The sequence below is a fragment of the Carassius gibelio genome, chromosome B15, assembly GCF_023724105.1.
Source record: "Carassius gibelio isolate Cgi1373 ecotype wild population from Czech Republic chromosome B15, carGib1.2-hapl.c, whole genome shotgun sequence".
NCBI lineage: Eukaryota > Metazoa > Chordata > Actinopteri > Cypriniformes > Cyprinidae > Carassius > Carassius gibelio.
In genome coordinates this window covers 9,365,318-9,386,830 of record NC_068410.1, presented here as the reverse complement: position 1 = coordinate 9,386,830, position 21,513 = coordinate 9,365,318, and the positions used below count along the sequence as shown (strand labels likewise).

General features: G+C 35.5%; 3 protein-coding genes across 11 annotated transcripts in view; all 3 read right to left on the bottom strand.

Moving 5' to 3' along the window:
• Window positions 1-15,097, bottom strand: part of nf1a (neurofibromin 1a) — a 63,903-nt gene extending 48,806 nt beyond the window's left edge. For all 4 annotated transcript variants that reach the window (XM_052576515.1, XM_052576516.1, XM_052576517.1 and 1 more), the window contains exons 1-20: window positions 14,802-15,097; window positions 8,802-8,945; window positions 8,438-8,521; window positions 6,143-6,333; window positions 5,794-5,900; window positions 5,492-5,559; window positions 5,322-5,397; window positions 4,394-4,551; window positions 4,056-4,229; window positions 3,806-3,934; window positions 3,518-3,592; window positions 3,118-3,249; window positions 2,886-3,014; window positions 2,353-2,466; window positions 1,966-2,045; window positions 1,762-1,885; window positions 1,430-1,676; window positions 984-1,057; window positions 754-837; window positions 333-677 (exon numbers count right to left, since the gene is read on the bottom strand). In XM_052576515.1, the coding sequence (XP_052432475.1) occupies window positions 333-677; window positions 754-837; window positions 984-1,057; window positions 1,430-1,676; window positions 1,762-1,885; window positions 1,966-2,045; window positions 2,353-2,466; window positions 2,886-3,014; window positions 3,118-3,249; window positions 3,518-3,592; window positions 3,806-3,934; window positions 4,056-4,229; window positions 4,394-4,551; window positions 5,322-5,397; window positions 5,492-5,559; window positions 5,794-5,900; window positions 6,143-6,333; window positions 8,438-8,521; window positions 8,802-8,945; window positions 14,802-14,861 (2,595 nt within the window). In that variant the 5' untranslated portion in view covers window positions 14,862-15,097. The remainder of the gene's footprint in view (window positions 1-332; window positions 678-753; window positions 838-983; window positions 1,058-1,429; window positions 1,677-1,761; window positions 1,886-1,965; window positions 2,046-2,352; window positions 2,467-2,885; window positions 3,015-3,117; window positions 3,250-3,517; window positions 3,593-3,805; window positions 3,935-4,055; window positions 4,230-4,393; window positions 4,552-5,321; window positions 5,398-5,491; window positions 5,560-5,793; window positions 5,901-6,142; window positions 6,334-8,437; window positions 8,522-8,801; window positions 8,946-14,801) is intronic.
• A 5,532-nt stretch (window positions 15,098-20,629) lies between these two features.
• Window positions 20,630-21,513, bottom strand: part of LOC127972372 (32 kDa beta-galactoside-binding lectin-like) — a 39,406-nt gene continuing 38,522 nt past the window's right edge. For all 6 annotated transcript variants that reach the window (XM_052575829.1, XM_052575830.1, XM_052575834.1 and 3 more), the window contains one exon: window positions 20,630-21,393. In XM_052575829.1, the coding sequence (XP_052431789.1) occupies window positions 21,238-21,393 (156 nt within the window). In that variant the 3' untranslated portion in view covers window positions 20,630-21,237. The remainder of the gene's footprint in view (window positions 21,394-21,513) is intronic.
• The window catches only part of LOC127972371 (32 kDa beta-galactoside-binding lectin), a 39,264-nt gene continuing 38,380 nt past the window's right edge, over window positions 20,630-21,513 (bottom strand). Inside the window, exon 8 of the mRNA XM_052575828.1 lies at window positions 20,630-21,048. The gene's annotated coding sequence lies outside the window, so the exon portion shown is untranslated. The remainder of the gene's footprint in view (window positions 21,049-21,513) is intronic.

Genomic DNA, 21,513 nt, shown 5'->3' with positions numbered 1-21,513 from the left:
GTGTTTAATGCGTGTTAGATCATTCTATATTAAATAGATCACTAAATGTTGATGAGAGGAGTCTGGATTGATCTGACAATGAAGGTATTCTGCCACCTTGTGTACAAAACTATGCATGACAGCTATTTAGTGAAGAATGCTTGATAAGTGGAGTAATTTGTTCTATTTGTTGCTAGTATGTTGTATAGAAAAATGAAGCATAAATTTAGGAACATTTTTGCATTGTTGCTTTTCATTAAAATTAGATTAGATATTTTCTAAAAATGATCAAATACTTCTAAAACAATATCAAACCCTAAAGCTAGCTACATGTCATGATTATCATCTCTTACCGGACCCTGGGTATCAAAAAAGCGGCCGATGCTGTTGCGTAGCTTGGTGAAGAGCATAGGGTAGAGAGCTGGACTGAGCTCCAGTCCCACAAGGTCTTTGACGTTGGTTCGAATCTGGACGCCCAGTTTTTCATGTGTACAGACCATGAGACTCAGCAGACGCTCCAGAAACCTGTTAAGAGACGTCTCGCTGTTCACCTCACAAGAGCCCATAGAGATCATGGAGCCCTTGCGTTCGGTAAGGGGTCCCATAGGAGGACTGTAGGTTCCTAGGCTAGGGGTGCTGCGCTGCTGGAGACAAACCCCTCCCAGGGCACACAAGAAACCAGTCATGTTGATCCACTCCTGATGACAGAGAAAAATAGTTTGTATAGGAGGAAAAAAAGTTATATACCTTACTGATCGCCATTGTTTTAATTACCTGTCCGTCTTCCACTTTGTTTTTCTGGTGGTTGAGTATCTGTTTAGTAGCTTGCTCCCATTTTGCATATGTGTCTTCCCATGCCTAAGATTGAAAAATGTCAAATTTGAGTCAAATATAATTAATAGAGAAGCTGCAAAAAAGTTGCAATGGATCTGAATGATTAGCAATTAATACCTGAAAATAATTACATCTTAAATTCACATAAGTTGAGAAAAATGAGTCCTTACCTCTACATTTCCAGCTGTAGGGTGTTTTATCCTCCTTAACAGCGCCATCACTCTCTTCTGAAGCGTGTTGCGACCTGAATGCACAAATAGTTTGCAGGCTGTTTTATTTTATAATAATGAGACCAATTTTTTTTCCCCAAAGAATCCATGCCACTAAATTATATTGTTAATCAGAATTTATTATTATCAGTATCAAAAATCATATTCATGGGCAAAAATGAATTAACTAAATATATGTATTATTATTACAATATTAAATGCCATTTTCTTTGTAGATCCATAAATAAATAAATAAATAAAGCCACAATCATTATTTATTTAGCCACATTGGTATTAACTGTTTTACATCTATATATACACACATACATGTATATGTAAGTAACTTCAGTGCTAGCTGAATTTGGAGAAAAGAAGTCCTATGTCACGGAGACTGTTGTACAACTAACCTGTAGCCATCATGTTGCTGACAGAGGCGAGCTCCACAAAGGTGTTATAGTTGGGCAGGACCGTGTGCACGGGCAGCTCGTCCACACTGCAGCGGATGTCCGCCTCCTCACAGAGATGCCGGAAGCAGGACATGGCCACCAACACAGCCTCTGCATCAGGGCTCCACAGGAAGGTGTAGAGACACACCTCCAGCTTGGTCTGAGCCTGTCTGCCGATGGGGATGAGACTGCCCTGTGTGGCACACTCCTGCACAACAACGAGACATGAACGAATGCATTCATTCTGACTGGATTCAATTTCAAGTTCATGTTTAGACAGAAAATCTGTTTACCTTGTTCTTTAAGAGAAACTTGTTTCTACATATGAGAATCTCCCGGAGCCACTTCAGTATCTCTGTACTGTTGATCATCTGATGTCCAATCAGCTTCTTGCAGTTCAGAAATAAGACCTGGGAGCTGAGAAGGGAGTAAGGAGAATATAGTCAGATAATCTTTTAACTCCCCAACTTCAAATCAAGCAATCTCTTTATACCCACCTGATGTCCCAGAAGGTCTCAATGGGTGCGTCAGGGTTCCACAGCTCAATCGTTTCTGGCTGATGTAACACCAACAGTGCCTGGGTGAGAAAACAATGAGTGAATGAGATGCACGACTATAAGAATTTAAAGTAGCAGGGTTATAGTATCATCCATATACTACTACGTTTTTTTTATTTTATTTAATTACGTGCTTTCGTCATTTTTATAAGGTTATGTTTTAATATCCCTATTATGGTTTAATGCATATATTTCTTATTCTAGCTGCAGTAATTGTAATATACATAATACTTTGTATTTCTTATAGCTTTATTTGAGTTAACAAAAACTACTTTTAAAGTTTTAGTTTTCGGTTAACCATTCCAAATAAGAACCAAACAGTCTTACCTCCATGGCTTCCTGTGAAAGCTCCGCACTGTGATTGAGAGGAACTAGCTGGACCAGACCTTTGATGAGCTCAGCTGTGCTGTTCTGGATCTCTTGACCTGGTTTCCCCGGGTTCTGATGGTGAGAAAGTGCAACTAGTGGAGTCAAATTTGACCAGAATCATCCTTAAACTACAAGTCTCCTGCTAAACTTAGATTATTTAAACCATTTTATGCCAAATCACAGTTCATAGCAAATCATGTTAAGGAAAGACTGCGAAAAAGAACCAGTCTTCAGACAAAAAAGGGGGGGGAAGAAATGAACAAATCCACATGTAAATCCTAATCTGGATAATCCAGGATTTGAACCAATCAGAAAACACAAACACTGTTGGATTAAAGCATTTTATGAGAATTAAAGGAGCAAAGGTGACATTGACTTAACCCTAATATGCAGAGACAACTCTTAAGATAACTTTAATACAAAAGGTAACTCATCATAATTTTAACAGAAGCTAAATGACTATTTCATACGTATTTTCACCAGATACTCACATGCAGCATTAGTTTGGGGTCAGCGTGGATGAGTTTGACCAGGGCCAGCAGCAAAGAACGCGAGTCAAGGTCAGTGGACTTGTCCTTGAACTTTAAACTAGTCGTCATTTTCTCTTTGAATGTCAGACTCTGGAACAAGAAAAAAAAAGGCAGCTTTAACCACAAAAAAAGAACAAAGGCCGATGCTTTTCTATGCACTGTAAACTGTTGTTTAAATGATGATGTGTCTCACTGATGTCATCCTCAGAGGTGGATGGGCACTGAGACTCTGAACCACTCGGCCCAATGTGTCGGCAAACATGGTGCGCAGTTCTCCTGAGTAGCAGTAGATGGCGTCAATCTTCGGCCACCAGTCCAGATGTGACTAGCAAAAACATAAAGTGAAACATTAATAAGCAAAAAAAAAAAACTACAAAATTACTGCACTCCATAGCATCACAAAGAGAGTCACTGGCAGCGGTCACAAAATATTTTATCATGAACAATCATCAGTACTATGCAAAATGCTGACACATTTAAAGATGATTATTTGTATAATGGGTTTATCATTTATTTAAAGCTGCATTTAATTTGCATAATATAGAACAATTATTTTTGAATTGTGTGAATGTCCATACGGAGATCATACTTACATTGGTGATAATTTTGTGCAGGGAGTTGACCAGGACGAAATGGAAGGTAGGAGGAGATGTCGAGGCCAGGCATACCTAGAAAAGAAATACATTTATTCAACAACAACAACAACTCTGTGTAGATATTAAAACATGTTGGTTATGGCAATGATTTTAAGTTTGTCCTGAAATGAATGTTGACTAGCTCAATATGTGGTGATAGTAATAATATTAAATCTCTTGTTAGTTAATTGCTATAACGTCCTTTGCAAAATCCTTGAAACTCTAAGATTCAACAACTGAGCTTACCTTAAAATGCTGGTTGTTTCGAGGATTGATGCGATAACATGACACAAAGCAGTCAATCATCAAATCCACATCGGCGCTTTGGCAGCCCGCACCCCTCGAAAATGGCTTAGTAGGGTTAAACAGAAGACCCTGGGAGAGAAGAGAGAGCAAAGTTGCACACAGCTTTAAAAAAAAGGACAAAAATGTTCTTCATTCCCTTCAGACATGCATTGCTCTGTAATGGTTTACTCTAAAAAATGGTCCTCTTCACCTTAAGGTCCATGACGATGGACTGAACTAGGAGAAAGATGACGGAATTGTCCTCCCAGTTGATGTAGGTGCAGGCTTTGCAGAGTTTGACGCATGCGACGGCCGCACTCTCGGTCAACTGTCTGCTTCCGCTGTGCTGTCCCAGAGCCTTCCGCAGACTCTCCACAAATGACTTCTGTTGAAGACAACAGAACAGCTAGGTTTGTCTCCAAAAACATTTGTATGCACAAAATACATGTCTTGGTTCCAAAGCTCAACTTCAACATAAAATACTTTGGGAACAACAGGAGATAAATAGAATGCAGTAACAGAAGTCTAATTCACTGTGTGACCTCTGACCTTGTTAGCTTTCTCCTCCCCCCCTACTTCTTTGGTGATGCTCTGAGTGATCTCTGGACAGAGGATGAGGAGGATGATCTGTAGTGGCCACACAGCAGCCTTTCTCTTTGCACTCTCTGCAAAACTGTCCACCAGGTCGAACAGTTTTTCTGCACAGTCTGTATACACAGAAACACAGTTTAATCATAACACATCTCAACTTGGACTTCAATAAGCAGACTAATAAACAAGTCAGTTAAAGGGGGGGTGAAATGCTCGTTTTCACTCAATATCCTGTTAATCTTGAGTACCTATAGAGTAGTACTGCATCCTTCATAACTCCAAAAAGTCTTTAGTTTTATTATATTCATAAGAGAAAGATAGTCTGTACCGATTTTTCCCGGAAAAACGATCGTGACTGGGCCTTGTTTGCAAAACAAGCATCTTCGAAATGCAGGGAACAAACACAAACACTTGCACAACTCCGTTGATGCTCTGTAAAAATAAACTCCATCCACTGGTCCCTTAATGCTGTTTTTTTTTTGGTAATCTGTGCAGGGTTGTCTTGCCCTGGCAACCAAAAATACACTTCTTTTGTGACATTTCGCGACGCTCTCGCTCTGACCAGTGAATGTCTGTTGTGCTCTCAGTGCTCTGCTATACGGGAGCGCGCGCTCTTCCGGCAGAAGTGCACTTAGGACCCATATAAGGAAATACCGCACCATCTAACGTCACACAGAGCCATACTCGAAAAAAACTTTCCGAAACTTGTGACAAAGCAGAAGGAGTATTTTTGGAACAGAAATACTCCTTCAAACGTACAACTTAATTTTTGAAACTATGTCCATGTTTAGCATGGGAATCCAACTCTTTAACAGTGTAAAAAACTCTGTATGCATGAAATAGCATTTCACCCCCCCTTTAAGATATGAATTATTGTCTCACTCACCGGCCATGTCAGCTTGGGGTCTCTGATAGAGCATAGTGAACTCATCAGGGTAGTGTTCAACCCAGTTCCAGAAAGCCTGACACAAACATATCATATAGATTTACTGAGATGAGAATTATTAAAGCTGGAAAAAGTATCCTAATATACTGCATTATTTAAAAAACATATACCTTTTCCAAACTGCTGATTACTGCAAGCTGAGCCGGCTTTTTCAAAGATTTGAATTTAAGTACTGTTTCTAAAGGGAACATGCAGGAAGTTATTAAGCAATTCCACACCATATATTTAATACATTTATTTATTATAAATACTGAAACTATATATTTATTTGCATTCATTTGTGGTTTAAAACATACCACTGTGCCATATTTTGATTCTGATTTTAATTATGCAACTTTAGACTACCCATAAAACTCCTCAAACTTTTTGAATATGAGGCAATAAAATATTTACAAAATAGAGCATGCTTTACCTTGTAGGAGTCTCTTTAACTTGGAGCAGTCTACGCTTATATACTGAATGAGCTCAATGTCATGAACATCCACTGTGTCCTCTGTACAAACTGTGAGCTCTTGCAACCTTTGAGAATACATTAAATTAAAAGTCATTAATTTGTAAAGGCTTTAACTGTTCAATTTGTAAACAACCAAGAAAAACAGCCCAGCATTTAAACTAATTACAAACACTTGTACATTAGGCTTACAGTGTTTAAAATAAGCTATTTTCATTAGTTACTATGGGGTATTTGGGGGGCTGATTCACACAATGAAAGGGGTCCTAGAACAAAGCCCTGTGTAACCTCCAGTATGTTAGAGAGGTACCTGGTGGAGATACGACTGAAGACAGCATTGAAGTTGTTGCAGCTGAGAGAGAAGAGGACGGCAGAGGCAGAACTGCGCAGCTGAGCGGCGTGCTGCTGGCCCTCACGGTACGAGTGCAGGAAGTGACAGATTTCAGGCAGCAACTGTTTTACCAACATGGCCTCATCCAGCCTTAGGCAGTCCTTGGGTTGCTGATGATATACACAAATACATAATATGCTTTGTTATTACTATTCTCTCTTTTTTTTCTGTGTGCTGTACTAAACTGTACTAAAGTTTAACAACATCTACTGAATTGTAAGCTAAAAACCAGACTACAACTACATCAAGGAGAAAGCGCTTTAGGATCAGCAGCATGCAGGAAAGGGGGAAAAGAAGAGGAATGAAATCCAATGACAGAGCAGCGAACAAACACATTAGTGAATCAATGTACTGCACACATAGTGGGTCAAGCTAAAAGTCGAAATGTGTAACAAATGGTAGAGGGGACGTTTTATACTACAGGGCAAAAATTATTGTCTGCCAAAACTAGTTAATGAATAAAGTGTTTAGTTGCCTTAAATGTCTTCGACTTTCAGTAAACAAATTAAACCCTGAACAGCATGGAGGAAATCTGTACATATACCTTTCCATCTCAGTTACATCAAAGGAAATTACATAAAAAGAATTTTGCAAAAACAAAACCGGACAGACAGTTGTGTAGCATCTGGGCAAGGGAAAATTAATAATCTATACAGGAAAATCCAGACAATCTCAAGACGAGGAAACACCTGCAAATGTAATAATCTCCTGACAGGGCCAGTTCAGAGCCCTCTGTCTGGGAGTAATAGCTAAAGATTTAATTGTTTTACCAGGGCTTTATGTCATAGACTTCACAAGTCTATGAGCAATCAAAAACATTTCTGGACAATTTCTGATTTTTGAGACCAGAAAATTATCTCTGTCCCTATAAAGTCATTCAAACTCATTCTACAGTTATGTCACACTACTATAGCAGTCAACAACAAATTTAAAAAAAAAAATATTTTAGCACTGTTACAGTCGCGTCTCTAATTGATTAGAAAGCCTCTTGTGGCCTGAGGGGGAGAACCCAAAAGCTTTTCTTCACCCTAACTGAAATTATGCATTTTAAATTTGAATATAATTGATAATATTTAAGTAGAAAATTCGAATTTAGTTGTTCAGCCATTTTTACAGCCCTATACACTATAAATAACTGTTTTCAATATATATATATATATATATATAAAATTAAAATTTTATTTTAATATGTGACCCTGGACCACAAAACTAGTCATAAGCACAGCTACATTTGTAGCAATGACAAAACAACTTTTCAATTTTTCTTATGCCAAAAATCATTAGGATATTAACTAAAGATCATGTTCCATGAAGACAATTTGTAAATTTACTAAATATATCAAAACTTATTTTTTTATTAGTAATATGCATTGTTAAGAACTTCATTTGGACAACTTTAAAGGCAAGTTTCTCAATATTTCTATATTTTTGCACCCTCAGATTAGACATTTTCAAATAGTTGTATCTTGGTCAAATATTGTTCTACATCAATTAAAAGCTTATTTATTCAGCTTTCAGATGAGATGTATAAATCTAAATAAATAAAAAATGACCCTTATGTTTTTTGGTCCACGGTCACATTTTGTTTTTGTGATGGCAAAATTAAATTTTCAGTATAATTACTCCACTCTTCAGTGTCACATGATCCTTCAGAATGTACTCACTCTAATATGCTGATTCTCGGCTCGAAAAACATTAGAAACTGTGTAGAAACTGTATCTAACATTATAAATGCTGTTAATGTGACTTTTAAATTTCTACTGATGCCAATCCTTTGAATGGTAGTATACATCTAGTTTCTATTACACCATGGCATGGTTAAAAACTTTATTCTGTTTGTTTGATAGTAGAGATTCCAATGCGTTGTTTCATTTTTTATAACCATGCTGCTATGAAGCAGTTCCAGTTTCACAACATTCAATTTATTTCTACAGCCTAGCCTAGTAAAAGAAAGAGACTAATATAGGTAAAGATCACATTAGAAAAAAACAGTCTAAACCAATTAGATTTTCTTCTAGAACTTTCAATATCTATTAAAATCTATAATAAACATATGTAATCTTTTAGATCAGGGTTTGGCGATTTTGCATTGCGTTCAACAACAAAGGTGAAACCAGACCAAAGAACAATGCTGTTTAAAAGGCAGGACATAAGACAGTCAAAACAAGCAACAGGTCCAACAAAGTTCACAGTGAGATAGGACGAGCTGCTCACCCCTGCCAGACACTTCTCCAGGGTGTCCAGGATAATCAGCTGGGAGAGGTAGAGGTTCTTCTCGGCAGCTTCGCCGAAGATCCGCTATGAACAGAAGACATACAGAAATGTGACATTAGCAAAATTAGAAGACACTTCTCTCGACTGATTGCAAAAAAGCTTGATATGATCATGTTCCTAAGCTAACAGTGTAACACTCTAAGCATAAAACACAAGCAAACATTGGATTAAAAAGTAAAATGGATCATGCATCTCAGGCTTTTCTTATTTTCAGAATTGAATTAAATAAACATTTATCTGGCAGTTCATTCATAACAGAGTTACTGAAATTTCAAGATTCCGTTATCAAGATGCAGAAACTTACCATGTTGTTCACATTTTTGAGTATGTTGGTCAGACCGTTGATGACGAGGGCAAATTTGTACCTGGAGATGTTGATCAAACATTCTTTATTGTGCTCTGTACTCACTTTGGTGTGGGTGCTCTGCTGTCCTGTTTTAATTGGGAGCTGTGAGTCAGAAACAGACAGAGAAAGAAGGTGATGGAAAGAAAAAGAGAGCAATTGAAACCAGCAAAATCTGCAAAGGATGCAATGAAACCTTTTAGAGAGCAGGCCAATAAGAATTATTATAAACACACACATTACCATGATGTTTGGGGACAATTTTTGTAATGTTTTTATCAGATGTCAAAATAGTAATAAATTAATAGTGTAACCATTTTTTCTTTTAAAAGGTTAGTTCACCATTTTAAACTCACCCTCGAAGCATCCTAGGTGTATGTGACTTCCCTCTTTCAGAATAATCCAATCGAAGTTATTGTAAAAATGGTCCTTGCTCTTCCAAGCCTTTCAATGGGGGTAAGCGGGTGTTTGTTGTCAACAGTTCAGAAGACGTGAAATAAAGTGTGCGCATCTGTAATAAATCATCCCTCACATGGCTCCGGGGGGTGAATAAATACTTTTTCAAACGTGATAAATACTTTTTTTTTCTCATTTCTGCTGACTGTTGGGACAATGAAGGCACTTTTTTTTACTTCTTCTGAACAGTTGACAACAAACACCCACTTACCCCCACTAAAAGGGTTGGAACAGCAAGGACAATTTGTAATTTAACATCGAACTGATTAATCTGAAAGAGGAAAGTCACATACACCAAGGATCCTTCGAGGGTGAGTTTAAAATGGACGAATTTTGATTCACGGGTGAATTAACCCTTTAATGTATTTTACATTTTAATTTATTTATTTACTTCACAAGTATTCAGTGTCACATGATCCTACAGAAATCATTCTAATATGCTGATTTGCAGCTCAAAAAACATTCCTTCGTATATAACATTTAAAACAGTTGCAATAATTAGTACTTTTGTGAAACAATTTTTTTTTGTTCCTGGATACTTTGAATAGTGAGTTTAAAAGAACAGCATTTATTTGAAATACAAATCTTTTGTGACAATATAAATGTCTACTTTTTATCAATGCTTAAAGTGTCCTTGCTGAATAGGGCATAAAATGTATCTTACGGACCCCAAACTTTTGGATGGTAGTGTGTTTTTTTTTTTTTACTTGGCCAACTGGTTTTCAAATACACTTTCAATTAATTTCAAGTAAATAATAACGTAAAAAAATGTATTGTAAGCAAATTATAGTCATTAAAAAAGTAACCCAAAGAACAAAAATAACCATTTACAGTCGTATCAAAGGAATTTAAGATAGAGAACACTTGGGTCTGGTTAACAGGTGTGAACGCTGGGTTCCTGCGGCCTAGCTTTCAAAGCCTGTGTTATGGCTTTATTGAGAGAATTGGGTGGAGGACAGCTTGTAACATGTGGGACGCACAGACTGTGGAGCGAGAGGTCGAGCGGTCTTAAATTTGACACACCCACCCCTGAGAGAACATCCAATCACTTAATGCACCAACCCACCCATCCCGGGTCTAAATGCTCAAACTTTAGGTGTTAAAACAAAGCGCCTCCAGCTCTCCAGACTTCCTCCCTGTGCTGCACACCTGCGGGCCAGCACATCTGCTCTTGTTCTCTCCAACACACACACAAGCAGTTAAAGTCTGTGCAGCGGGAGTGTTGAAAGCACACATGGCCTTGCCGTCTTAATGAAGCGTATGTGGAGCGAGGGGGTGGAGGCCTCTCCCCCTCTAAGCGTTCCCTGATGAGGAATTGGTCTTCACTGTTTCCGAGTACTACGGCTCCTCCCTGGATCAAAAGAACTTTGACTTCAAGAAGCTATGAAGCTTGCAATCAACTCACGAATGCCATCAAACTCCTCTAATATATTGAGCTGTAGTGCTTTTTTGCCAAAATAAGTTTAAGACAGACTTGTAATTTATCCCAATCCTGCCCTCCCCACTTCTCACCATCACTTCCAATCTCTCCTGTACTTTCAATTCAATTAAGAGTAAGAAATAAAAAGCGGACGAATGTTTAAACAAGTTTTATCAAAACATCTCCAAATAACATCTGACTATAAATAATATCCTTTAAAAGTAAAAGAAAAATTATATATATAATACTTTTATTAAGCAGTGATGCATTAAACTGAATAAAAGTGATACATTTTTCTGTCGTTCTCAATGCTGATAATAAGAAATCAGCATTTCAGAATGATTTCTGAAGGATCACATGACACTGAAGACAGCTGTCATCACAGGAATAATTACATTAAAATATATTAAAATAGTTATTTTGATAAAATTATATCATATAGCCGTTATGTATTACATTTAAATAAAACATTCTCGTTCTCTTTCTCTCTCTATCTCTTCTCAACTGCATAATATTGATATGAGCCGCTGTAAAATATCATCTGGGATGATCCTGTCATGTACACACTGCATTTATAGGCTTACGCTCACTGTTCCTGACAGAGTCAAGACTTCTCTCTTTTTTTGTTTTCATGAAAGAATTTGAGCAATACTTTTCATTTATCCAATTGTATAAGAACAAAAAAGCTTTAAAAAAATCTATGTTTGTAACTTTTTTCTAATCTTTGATGATATGAAGTCTCAAAAAACAACAACAACAAAAAAACAACAACAAAAAGTTGTTTGTAATCAAATCAGTTTGTAAATAGGCTATTGACACCCATTTTCATTTATTTATTTATTGCCATTGTCTATCATTTTTATTTGTTGATGGTCGTGTAACTGTTTGTATACATTGTATATGTTTTGGGCATTAATAAAAAATAAAAATGTAAAATAAAAGTTCTATCTTCCTTTTAAGCTTCTGTAGTTTTCCTCACCTCTTGATTGGTCAACTTCACGTAGATCAACAAATCGCCATAGATTTAGCATCACACGGAAATGTGTCAAATTAGCCTAAAAAAACATTAAACCTTTTTTTAAATCCGATTTTTCATCAAATCTTAGCTCATAATCTGCTTTCACAAAGTAAGTAGACCTATATTTGTGGTTCAAGGCAGCCAAGTCACTACTGGTGTCATGGTCGAATTGCTCCGAGTCCTGACAATTGCAATGGCCAGTTCATCGACATGTCAGAAAGACTCTGAGAAACCCCGAGGTTCCCTCCTTCTTTCCGGCCAACCACTGTGTGGCCCTAAGAGAAAAGCGCGTGGCTGGAAATGAAAGTCTCAAGACCGGAGAAGAACCGGCGCACACACTGTCTGTACGCTCATAAAACACACACAGAACACACAGCCCAACCCTGTTGATATCCATTTTAATGCAGGATGCCGATGGACAGTGAGCACTTTGTTTCCCAGGAATGGTTTAAAATTCCAGGAAGGTCAGGGACCAATCGCTTCCCTTATGTGCACTTTGGTAGAGCCGGCCATACTCATGTGTGCTACGGAGAACGGACGTATGTCAACTGAAAACAAGAAGACAATTAAAAATATTTTCATGTAAATCAACTTTAAGATTACAGTTTAAATTAAACTTTCATGGGCAATCATTTAAGAAAAATATGGCCATCCACCCGTCACCACAGTTGGAAGAGTCCTTCCAAAACTTCAGATAAAAATCAACATTTAGCCATTTGTCCTGGATATTGCTACAATATGACTAGATATAATCGTTCACCTAAATGCGAAAATATTCATTTATCATTTATCAACCTCATGTTGTTCTAAATCTGTATGACGTTTTTTCTTCTGTAGAACACAAAAGATAACATTCTGAAGTACATTGGAATCCAAACAACATCCAATCCAAGCCACAGTGACTTTCATTCAAGTCATGCAGGTTTGGGACGATATGAAGGCAAGTAAATAATCACAGGATTTGGCTTTCCCCTTTAAGCTTCTTACGACAAAAATAACTGATCAGAAACAACCCAACAACACCAATAAAGTTTATCTTAAGTCCAAAGATCATCCAAATAAAATAAAAAGAACTATGAAGTGTTATCTTCGTGCATGCAAAAGCTCTTTAAAATCTCTTGAGCCGACATTTATGTAAAACACAATGCATCATCAACCTCTCATTCCTGACTCTCTCCAGAGAGAGGACAGATTAGTTTTCCATGACCATGCAATGGCATCTGTGAGGTTATTGTTTCAAGGTGCTCTCTGCGTTCATACAGCTGCTGACAAGGCAATAACCACCACTGACAACTTGCCTATTGCAAGCAAGAAAAGCCACACATCATCACTGGCGATCAGCTCAAACAATCGATCCAGTCTTATCCGGTAGTTTCCATTCAGGAATTCTGCAATTTATGATCTGCTTGTAATTGCAGCTGTGGTAAGCAGCTGTCATTCAAGTCATGAGAACATACAGAGCAATACACAAGTGCAAGTAGTGTATTATATTATGCTTTCACCAAACAAGTGCCTTAAGCTCTCTGATCTAAAAAGTACTAAACCGGCTTAGAGACAAAACAGCCTAAACTCCTTTTCACACTTTCATTAAACTGTTATGAGCCCCTAATCTGCAGCACAAAAAGCCAAACCGTACTTAGAGAAATAATATAATTTAAAAGGATATATTTAGATGCAAACTCAATTCATAGTTATCAGACACTTAACTGCACATTATCTAAAATGTATTATACTTTAAATGTATATTAAATGCCATTAGTTAAACTTAAGAGTGCTTTGAATGACTTATTTAGATTTTATATGTAATTTCATAATTCCTTGCATTATCTTTGAAATATGGTTGAAGTGCACAGGCAAACTAATATTCAATTGAAACTTAAACGTATGTCCTGTATAATTATTAATTATACATTTGTAATGATTTAGTTAGTTTAATATAGATTTATTTGAAATGTAATAATGAATAACAAACTTCAATTATTGACACTTTGCAGGTGTTTTAGTATGTCAACTTTAGTTTGACCACAACAAAAGATCACCAAAACAATTTCAAATGTACTTTAAAGTAAAACTTTTAATCTTACATGATTTCAAAGTGCACTTTTTAAAAGAGTACACAAATGTGTCAAGAACCATCAAGATTCCATTAGAATTATTCCATTCCACATCATTAATATTATATCACGTGTACAGTCTTTATAAAATATACTTTTAAGACTTGAACTAAACGACAAGTTCACATTAAATACTACTAAGCACACTTCTTTTTCACATGGGCAGGGACAAAACACAAGTGCTTTGGCTATGAGAGCAGGGTCCGAGAGATGCATGCACATTGAAACATTAAAAAGGCTCATAAATGCCTAGCTATCTTGTATGTTTTTGTTTACGTTTATTGATCTATAATTTGTTCCAATAGAACATTAATATATCAGAATACTAATAAGACCATGATAGTGTGCATCATTACAATGGAATCCTTCAAAACTGCTATTAATTTCTTCAGGGGTCACATTTTTTGATCTGCAAACAACAACATTTCTAATGAAAGGCGCCTGTCAGAAACCCTGTGCAGTCATTCCCTCTTCAGGCTCAAAAGATGCGTTATTTTGCATTCAAAACGGTCGTAAAGTTTCAGAAAACTTCCAAAAACACAGCGCACTGATACACTAACGTTGTTATTTCGTTGAAATCTTTTAAACATTGCATGCACAGGACTGTAGGTGCCTGTAAGGCTGCTCCAGCTATGCAACTGTATGTCAACAAGCACAGAGGGAGTCTGATTCCTTTTGTTTATATTTAGCCAGTGCGCGCGAGCGACTCAGCGGAACATTCATCAAATCAATCACGACCCCACTGCCCAATATTTGTTTTTTGCTGACAAATGCAACACATTAGGCCTGAATAAAGAATTGCACGTATTGTTTTTAGCCAAAGCAAAGCACAAAACCACAAACCTCGCATCTTCCTCATAAACAATGGGTATGCTTGCATATGCATCGTTTGCACGCTTGCTTCTTTTGGCCTTGTGTCAAATGTCAAATCTCCCAACCGATGTTTTCTTTACCTGTTCGTCGAATCGATTAATGATGGCCTGGACCCATTCCACGGGCTTGTGCGCCGCCATGCTCAGGCGGATGCGCGCGCCACTATGTCTCCTATCAATCACTTTTGCGATCCCGATTCCAGCTCCCGATTCGCCCCGGATGCGCCAAATACCCCCTAAACCGCTCCGCAAAACAATCAAGGAGAAAAACAGAGGAGGAGGCGGAGGGAGGAGGGGATTTGGTTTAGTTTTTCACTTCAAGCATACTCCACCACGCCGCCATGACACACCACCGGAAGTTTGAATCCTCATCTCTCTCTGGCTTCAGTCTGGGCGCTGCGCATGCGCAGAAATGCTACTGAAGAACCGATAACAATGTGTTTATGGGGTATCTATCTATCTATCTATCTATCTATCTATCTATCTATCTATCTATCTATCTATCTATCTATCTATCTATCTATCTATCTATCTATCTATCTATCTATCTATCTATCTATCTATCTATCTATCTATCTATCTATCTATCTATCTATCTATCTATCTATCTATCTATCTATCCAACTGGTTAACTAGAGTAAGGCGTTCCTGGTCAATTAATTTAGCCTACTATGCACTGACTAATAAACATATCGATTTTAAATTCCTAAAATGTGCATCATGTATGATATTCAGCAAAATAAAAGTACTATTGTGGTTTGTTGATTATTCATACAGGTCGTTCTGATTAAAACGTGTATAGGCTAACTTTATAAACTAGGCTATATAAAACCTACAAATGAATACTAATTCGTTTGTTTTTCTTGACATAATATAACAAAGCTTCTTCATATTCTTTATTAAGAATTACAATGAGAAGTTTAGACATCAAACATGTAGCGTTTCAAACGAGTAAATACAATAAGCAACAATGTAAATTCATTTTCAAGAAACACAGAACTTTTTCCATTAACAAAACTGACAGACTATTTAAAATGGTTAAAGGATTTAGTTTACTTGTGTAAAATGAAGTCAGAAATAATTATCATAAATAGTACGAAACTTTATTGTGTTTTAATATAGTATTAATGGACGGATAGATATTACAGTAAATTAAAGACCGCAGATGGTTTATGAAAAAGTATGACAGACCTCTTCTGCCACCTTGAGATCAATCTAAACACGACGCCAAAAGAAAGCATTGTAAGCCTATTTTCAATCACTAGAGGGCGTATATGTTATCATGCAAGTTTGTTTTGCAAACTTCAGAAAGGCTTGCAGCTTCACACAATCAACAAGGTGCGTGGGGAAAAGAAGCCCCACCAATTCATTCTGTAAAAAACTATTCATCTTTTTTATACAGGCTATATATTTTATTTTACTACACAAAACATAATGACAACAAATATAAACACCAATTCATCTTTATGGGATTGCGTGATTTTAATATCATTTTCTCTCATTCTATTTTCTAAATGGCCTTTCACCTCAGACATATGCATGTTCTATTGACTGAAAATAATTTCTAATCGAAACTCTAAAATAAATTCAAAGATTGTTTACTTGCCCTTAAAAAAAAAACACACCACAAGTTTGTTTTGTGGTTATTTAAATAGTTTATTAAATTGCATATAAATGGATATAATCATTACACATAATCATTACACAATATAACAGCCAGTTCAGCAAAGAGACAGATGGTAAAGGTGTTGTACAGTAAGTGATTTTTGCTGTTGACACTATTGCTAACATCAACAGCACTAAACATGTAAATGGCCTAGTAATTAAAACAGTTCCCATTATTCCATGATAAACAGAGTATATTCTAGAGAATATATATAGGCCTATGTGTGTGTGGAAATGTGCTGGAAATATATTAGGTCCAGTTGAATGCACTGCATGATGGCATGCGGTATTCCACAAAGTCAATCTGTTCGTTTTGGCAACTGTTGGTTGTCTGTTATGCATATAGACAATTTGTATACAGTATACAAATAGGCTTAATGTACTGTGGTTTTTCATAGGCGCTTTATCTGTATTTGGAATTAGGCATTGAATTGCATCTGAAAAAAATCACTTACAGCACCTTTTTATTTCTCAATAAAGGTCACATTGATCCTCTCATGGAAATGCAGCGGTTTTCTACTATCACCTTCATTCAAATATAGATACATATTCAGCAAAGTGCAAGAGTATTAGATATGTAGTTAGAAAGTTATACGTGTATGTTTTCACCTAAGGAAGCTATTTGACCAGTTTAACTTTTCATGAACAGATAATGTATTTTTTAAGCAGATTCACTTATTTTTGGAAGTATTAAATATGCACTTCCTATCAACCTGGATCTTTGTTAGACATGCACAAAAATCAGCTGCACCTTTCCATAACCTTCAAAGACATCGATGTTGTCCAGTTTAGTAAAGCGATGCTTGTAGTGTGTTTCCTGGCCATCCACAAACACATCAAAATGATCTCTATTGCAGGATATTTTGACCTGAATCACACATACAAAACTGACAGTAAGCTTGGGTGTTTGTAAAGGGAATACTCTTAAAGGGACAGTTAACATACACATACACACACACACACACACACACACACACACACACACACACACACACACACACACAAACACAAAATAAAACACTTTAATAATTTAATCTCCCCTCTTGTTGTTTCAAACCCATAAGCCTTTCATTCATTTTTGGAACATAAATGAAGATTATCTGTAATACTTTTTAATGTAAATTTTTTTGTCCATTTTTGGCTTCTTTTGTGTTCCAAAGATTATTCAAAGTCTCATGGACTATTCATTTAATTTAATTTGATCAAACATAAAATGACGCAAAATTTCATTATTGTCTTACACTGAACATTTTAATAGAAAAGTAGATACCATAAGGATGTGAGTATATGCCTACCTGAAATAGTTGACCTTTTTTAAAAGGCACGCCTCCAGATTTTTCATCTGCCCCCCATTTTCCATTCTCATAGGTGTTGCAGACAACCACATTCTGATCAAGAAGAGACATACATCAATGATCGAAATACATGAATTTCTGTAAAGGCGAACTACTATTTAGGATGAGTATGTATACCTCGTATGCCTCCTTCGTGACAAGGATCTGAAGAATGAATGGTTGTCCTCTGAATAGGGGACAGTTAGATTCTTCTTCTGGGCCCCAGCTTTTTATCTTCATAGCGTTGGTTTATATGCAGAGCATTATAAGCCTCAGCAGAAGAACCACACTTAAGGTTCACATGAAATCTGTGAAACACAGAATGGAAAATGTTTTCTAAACTAGTGCTGCCTCTCCTTCAAATAAAACAAAGACATCAAGATTCATTTGTTGGGCATGTGCATACAGTAAACATATTTATGCATTTCTGTTATGAAGATGTTGATGTGTAATAATTATCAAAATATATTAGCCAATCATTTTACATATATGTATATACAGTTTTTTTTCTCACATTTTCTTATGTTGCTACCTTATGTTAAATTTCTATATGTATATATATATATATACATATATATATATATATATATATATATATATATATATATATATATATATATATATATATATATATATATATATATATATATATATATATATATATATATATATATATATATATATATATATATATATATATATATATATATATATATATATATATATATATATATGTCCCCCCACCTCAATCCACACTCTCTACACCAAAAAAAAACAGGTTTGAAACAACTTCGCAAATGATAAAAAAAAAAAAAAAAATGAACTGATTACATTGCATAAGTAGTCATATCCTTTTTGGGACACTTGAAATGTGGTTCAGAAGCATGCATATAACCTGTGGCAAATTCAGTTGAATGGGTATGATTTGGAAAGGCATACATAGAAAATAAATCTGCAGTATTGAAGGTAAGTGGAAGCATAAAAACTAAATTTTTTCCTAATGGAAGAAGTTTGAAACAATCAGGACTCTTCCTTAAGCTGGCCTCTTGTTTTTTTTTTTTTTTTTTTAGTATAAACAAGTTAAAGTTGTCACAAATCTGTTTATTTCTTTGACATTATCGTGTATAGAATAAAGACTGATGTGAATAAAAGTTCATATGAAAAAAGTTCACATTTTACGTAATAAAATGAATCTGGATTTTAGAGTCTATATTTAAAATAGGACGAAAAGGCTGTTGCTGACTAACTGCCATTCGGTCACTTCTTACTTTTCTGCAGTCTTAAAGCAAATCTTTAGCTGGGTGTTCAAGACCAAGGCTGGAGCACCAAGAATGACAAAACATGGGGATGAGTGGCCTAAATATAGCTGTAATATACAGCCTGTCCATAAATTATTATTAAGGTTTTACATATTTTTTTGTATAGATAGACCTTCCTAGATTACCTGGAATACTGTCTGTCAGAAATGTAAAATGCAAACTAGGGTAAAGGCAGACAGTAATAGAGACAATCAAGTAGGCTACAAGTAAAATAGATTTGAATGGTGTTGATGTAAGAGTGATAAAGAAGAACATGCTGACTGATAGTTACGGCCAAGGAGAATCCTGAGAAATGTAAAATGCAAACTAGGGTAAAGGCAGACAGTAATAGAGATAATTAAGTAGGCTACAAGTAAAATAGATTTGAATGGTGTTGATATGACAGTGATAAAGAAGAACATGTTGACTGATAGTTACGGCCAAGGAGAATCCTGAGATTACACATAATTCAAAGTATACAGTTGCATTATAAATGTTGTCATTACAAATAAATCTTCAGCCTCAAAAATTATTCAAAATTCAATTCCAATTTTTTTTTTTTTTGTGTGTTTTAGATTTTTCTAACATTTACGTTACAATTATTTTTGTTGTGCAGGGGCATGAATTAAGCCTGCGTCAATGAGGCCATTGGAGACACCACTGTTGTGATTTACATTCTCAAAATAGTTTTATTTCTAGAGAGCGCTATTCTTTCTACTTATTTTATTTTTATTTATTATAAATCATGACCTTCTAACACCAGAATTATGTATTATTTTTCTGACTTGTTTTATTTTTATAAAACAAGGACCATATAACGCTATCATTCCCTTCTTTCCACTTGTTGAAGCCCCGCCCCCTCTGTCCTTTTTGAAAAACTAAAATGTTCACCCTAAGTATACTCATCAGTTTTTCTTGAAATAATTAAACAAATCTTATTTGTAGTATTCTTTATAAAAAAATTACAATGAACCATAAAATCATCTTTCTGACATTAAAATGTAAAATATTTCATACAAGTAAGCTAAATAAATTTAGCAACACATTAAAATGTAAATTCGTTTTCAAAAATCAGACTCCTTTTTTCTGTAACAAAATTGGAAAACTATTTTGAACTGTTGAACTAAATTTGTTTGTTTAATTGTGTGAAGAAAAGTCAGAAATATTTATCTTAAATAGTGAAACTTTATTGTGCTTTAGCAGTATAGTATACTGTAGTAGTAATGTTGGACGGATAAATGTTATAGCAACGAAAAACCGCAGAGGACTTTAATGAGAAAGTAAAGCAGACCTCTACTGCCCCCTAGAGATCAATCTAAACACAACGCCAACAGAAAACAGCATTAGTTAACATACTTATAGTCACTAGAGGGCGCATTTGTTATCATAGCATTATGAAATATACAGACTTGAATAAAGCTATAAAAAATGTTATTTGTACAATTGAATTTTTTACCGTCCATGATGAAATTTTTTTTTTAGAACAATATTCTATATTTATTTTAAGACTTAGTATTAAGCAATTAAGAACACAAATTAAGTATAATACATTTCAGTAAAAAAGATAACTTATTTTATGAAGTAACAAGATTTTTTTTTTTAAGTATTAAGATTTCTGGTTATTTAAATTATTTAATTGCATGGAAGGGAATACAATCATTAAATAACATGACAGCCAAGCAACCATTTCTCTTTTAACCCAGCAATAAAGGAGGATGAGATGGTACAGAAGGTGCTGTTTCTAACTTCACAGATAATAAAAATGAAAAATAAAAGGAAGCTACACACATTTTTTTTATAGTCATTGAAACATTAGCTACACATTACTCCTATTTATTTAACTGGAAATGTTTTAAAAGGTTCAGTTGCATGCACTACATTATGAGATACAGCATTTCATACAATACTATCTGTTGTATAGGTCACTGCTCAGTTTGACAAAGGTTATTTTATGCATACAGAAAAGAGTGCTGTGATAAAAGGTGTGTGGTAGCATTCTATTGCAAACATAGTCAGGATTTCTTAAGACACCTATTTTAGTGATATCAGTCTGGAAGCTGAGACATTGCATGTGTAACATAACATTTCACAATAATTAAAATAGTGGCAGAAAATAATTATATGTAATCACCAGCAGTTTAATATTTCAAAGCCATTAACAACATAAAAAGTAGTTTTAAGCATATGAACTTATTTGTGGAAGATTTAAATATGCACTTCCTATGGATCCTTGACTTCCAGAGAAAACAACTGTAGATCTTCACAGACTTCAACAATATCGATGTCATCCAGATTAGTAAAGCGATGCTTGTAAGTGTGTGCTTGCTGGCCGTTCACTGACACATCATACTGCTCTGCTTTGCAGGTGATTTTCATCTGAATCACACATATAAAACTGACAGTAAGATACTTGTTCTGATGTCACAAACAAACATATACTCTTAAAGAGACGCAAAAATGTAAATTCTGTGATCATTTACTTGCCCTTTTGTCATT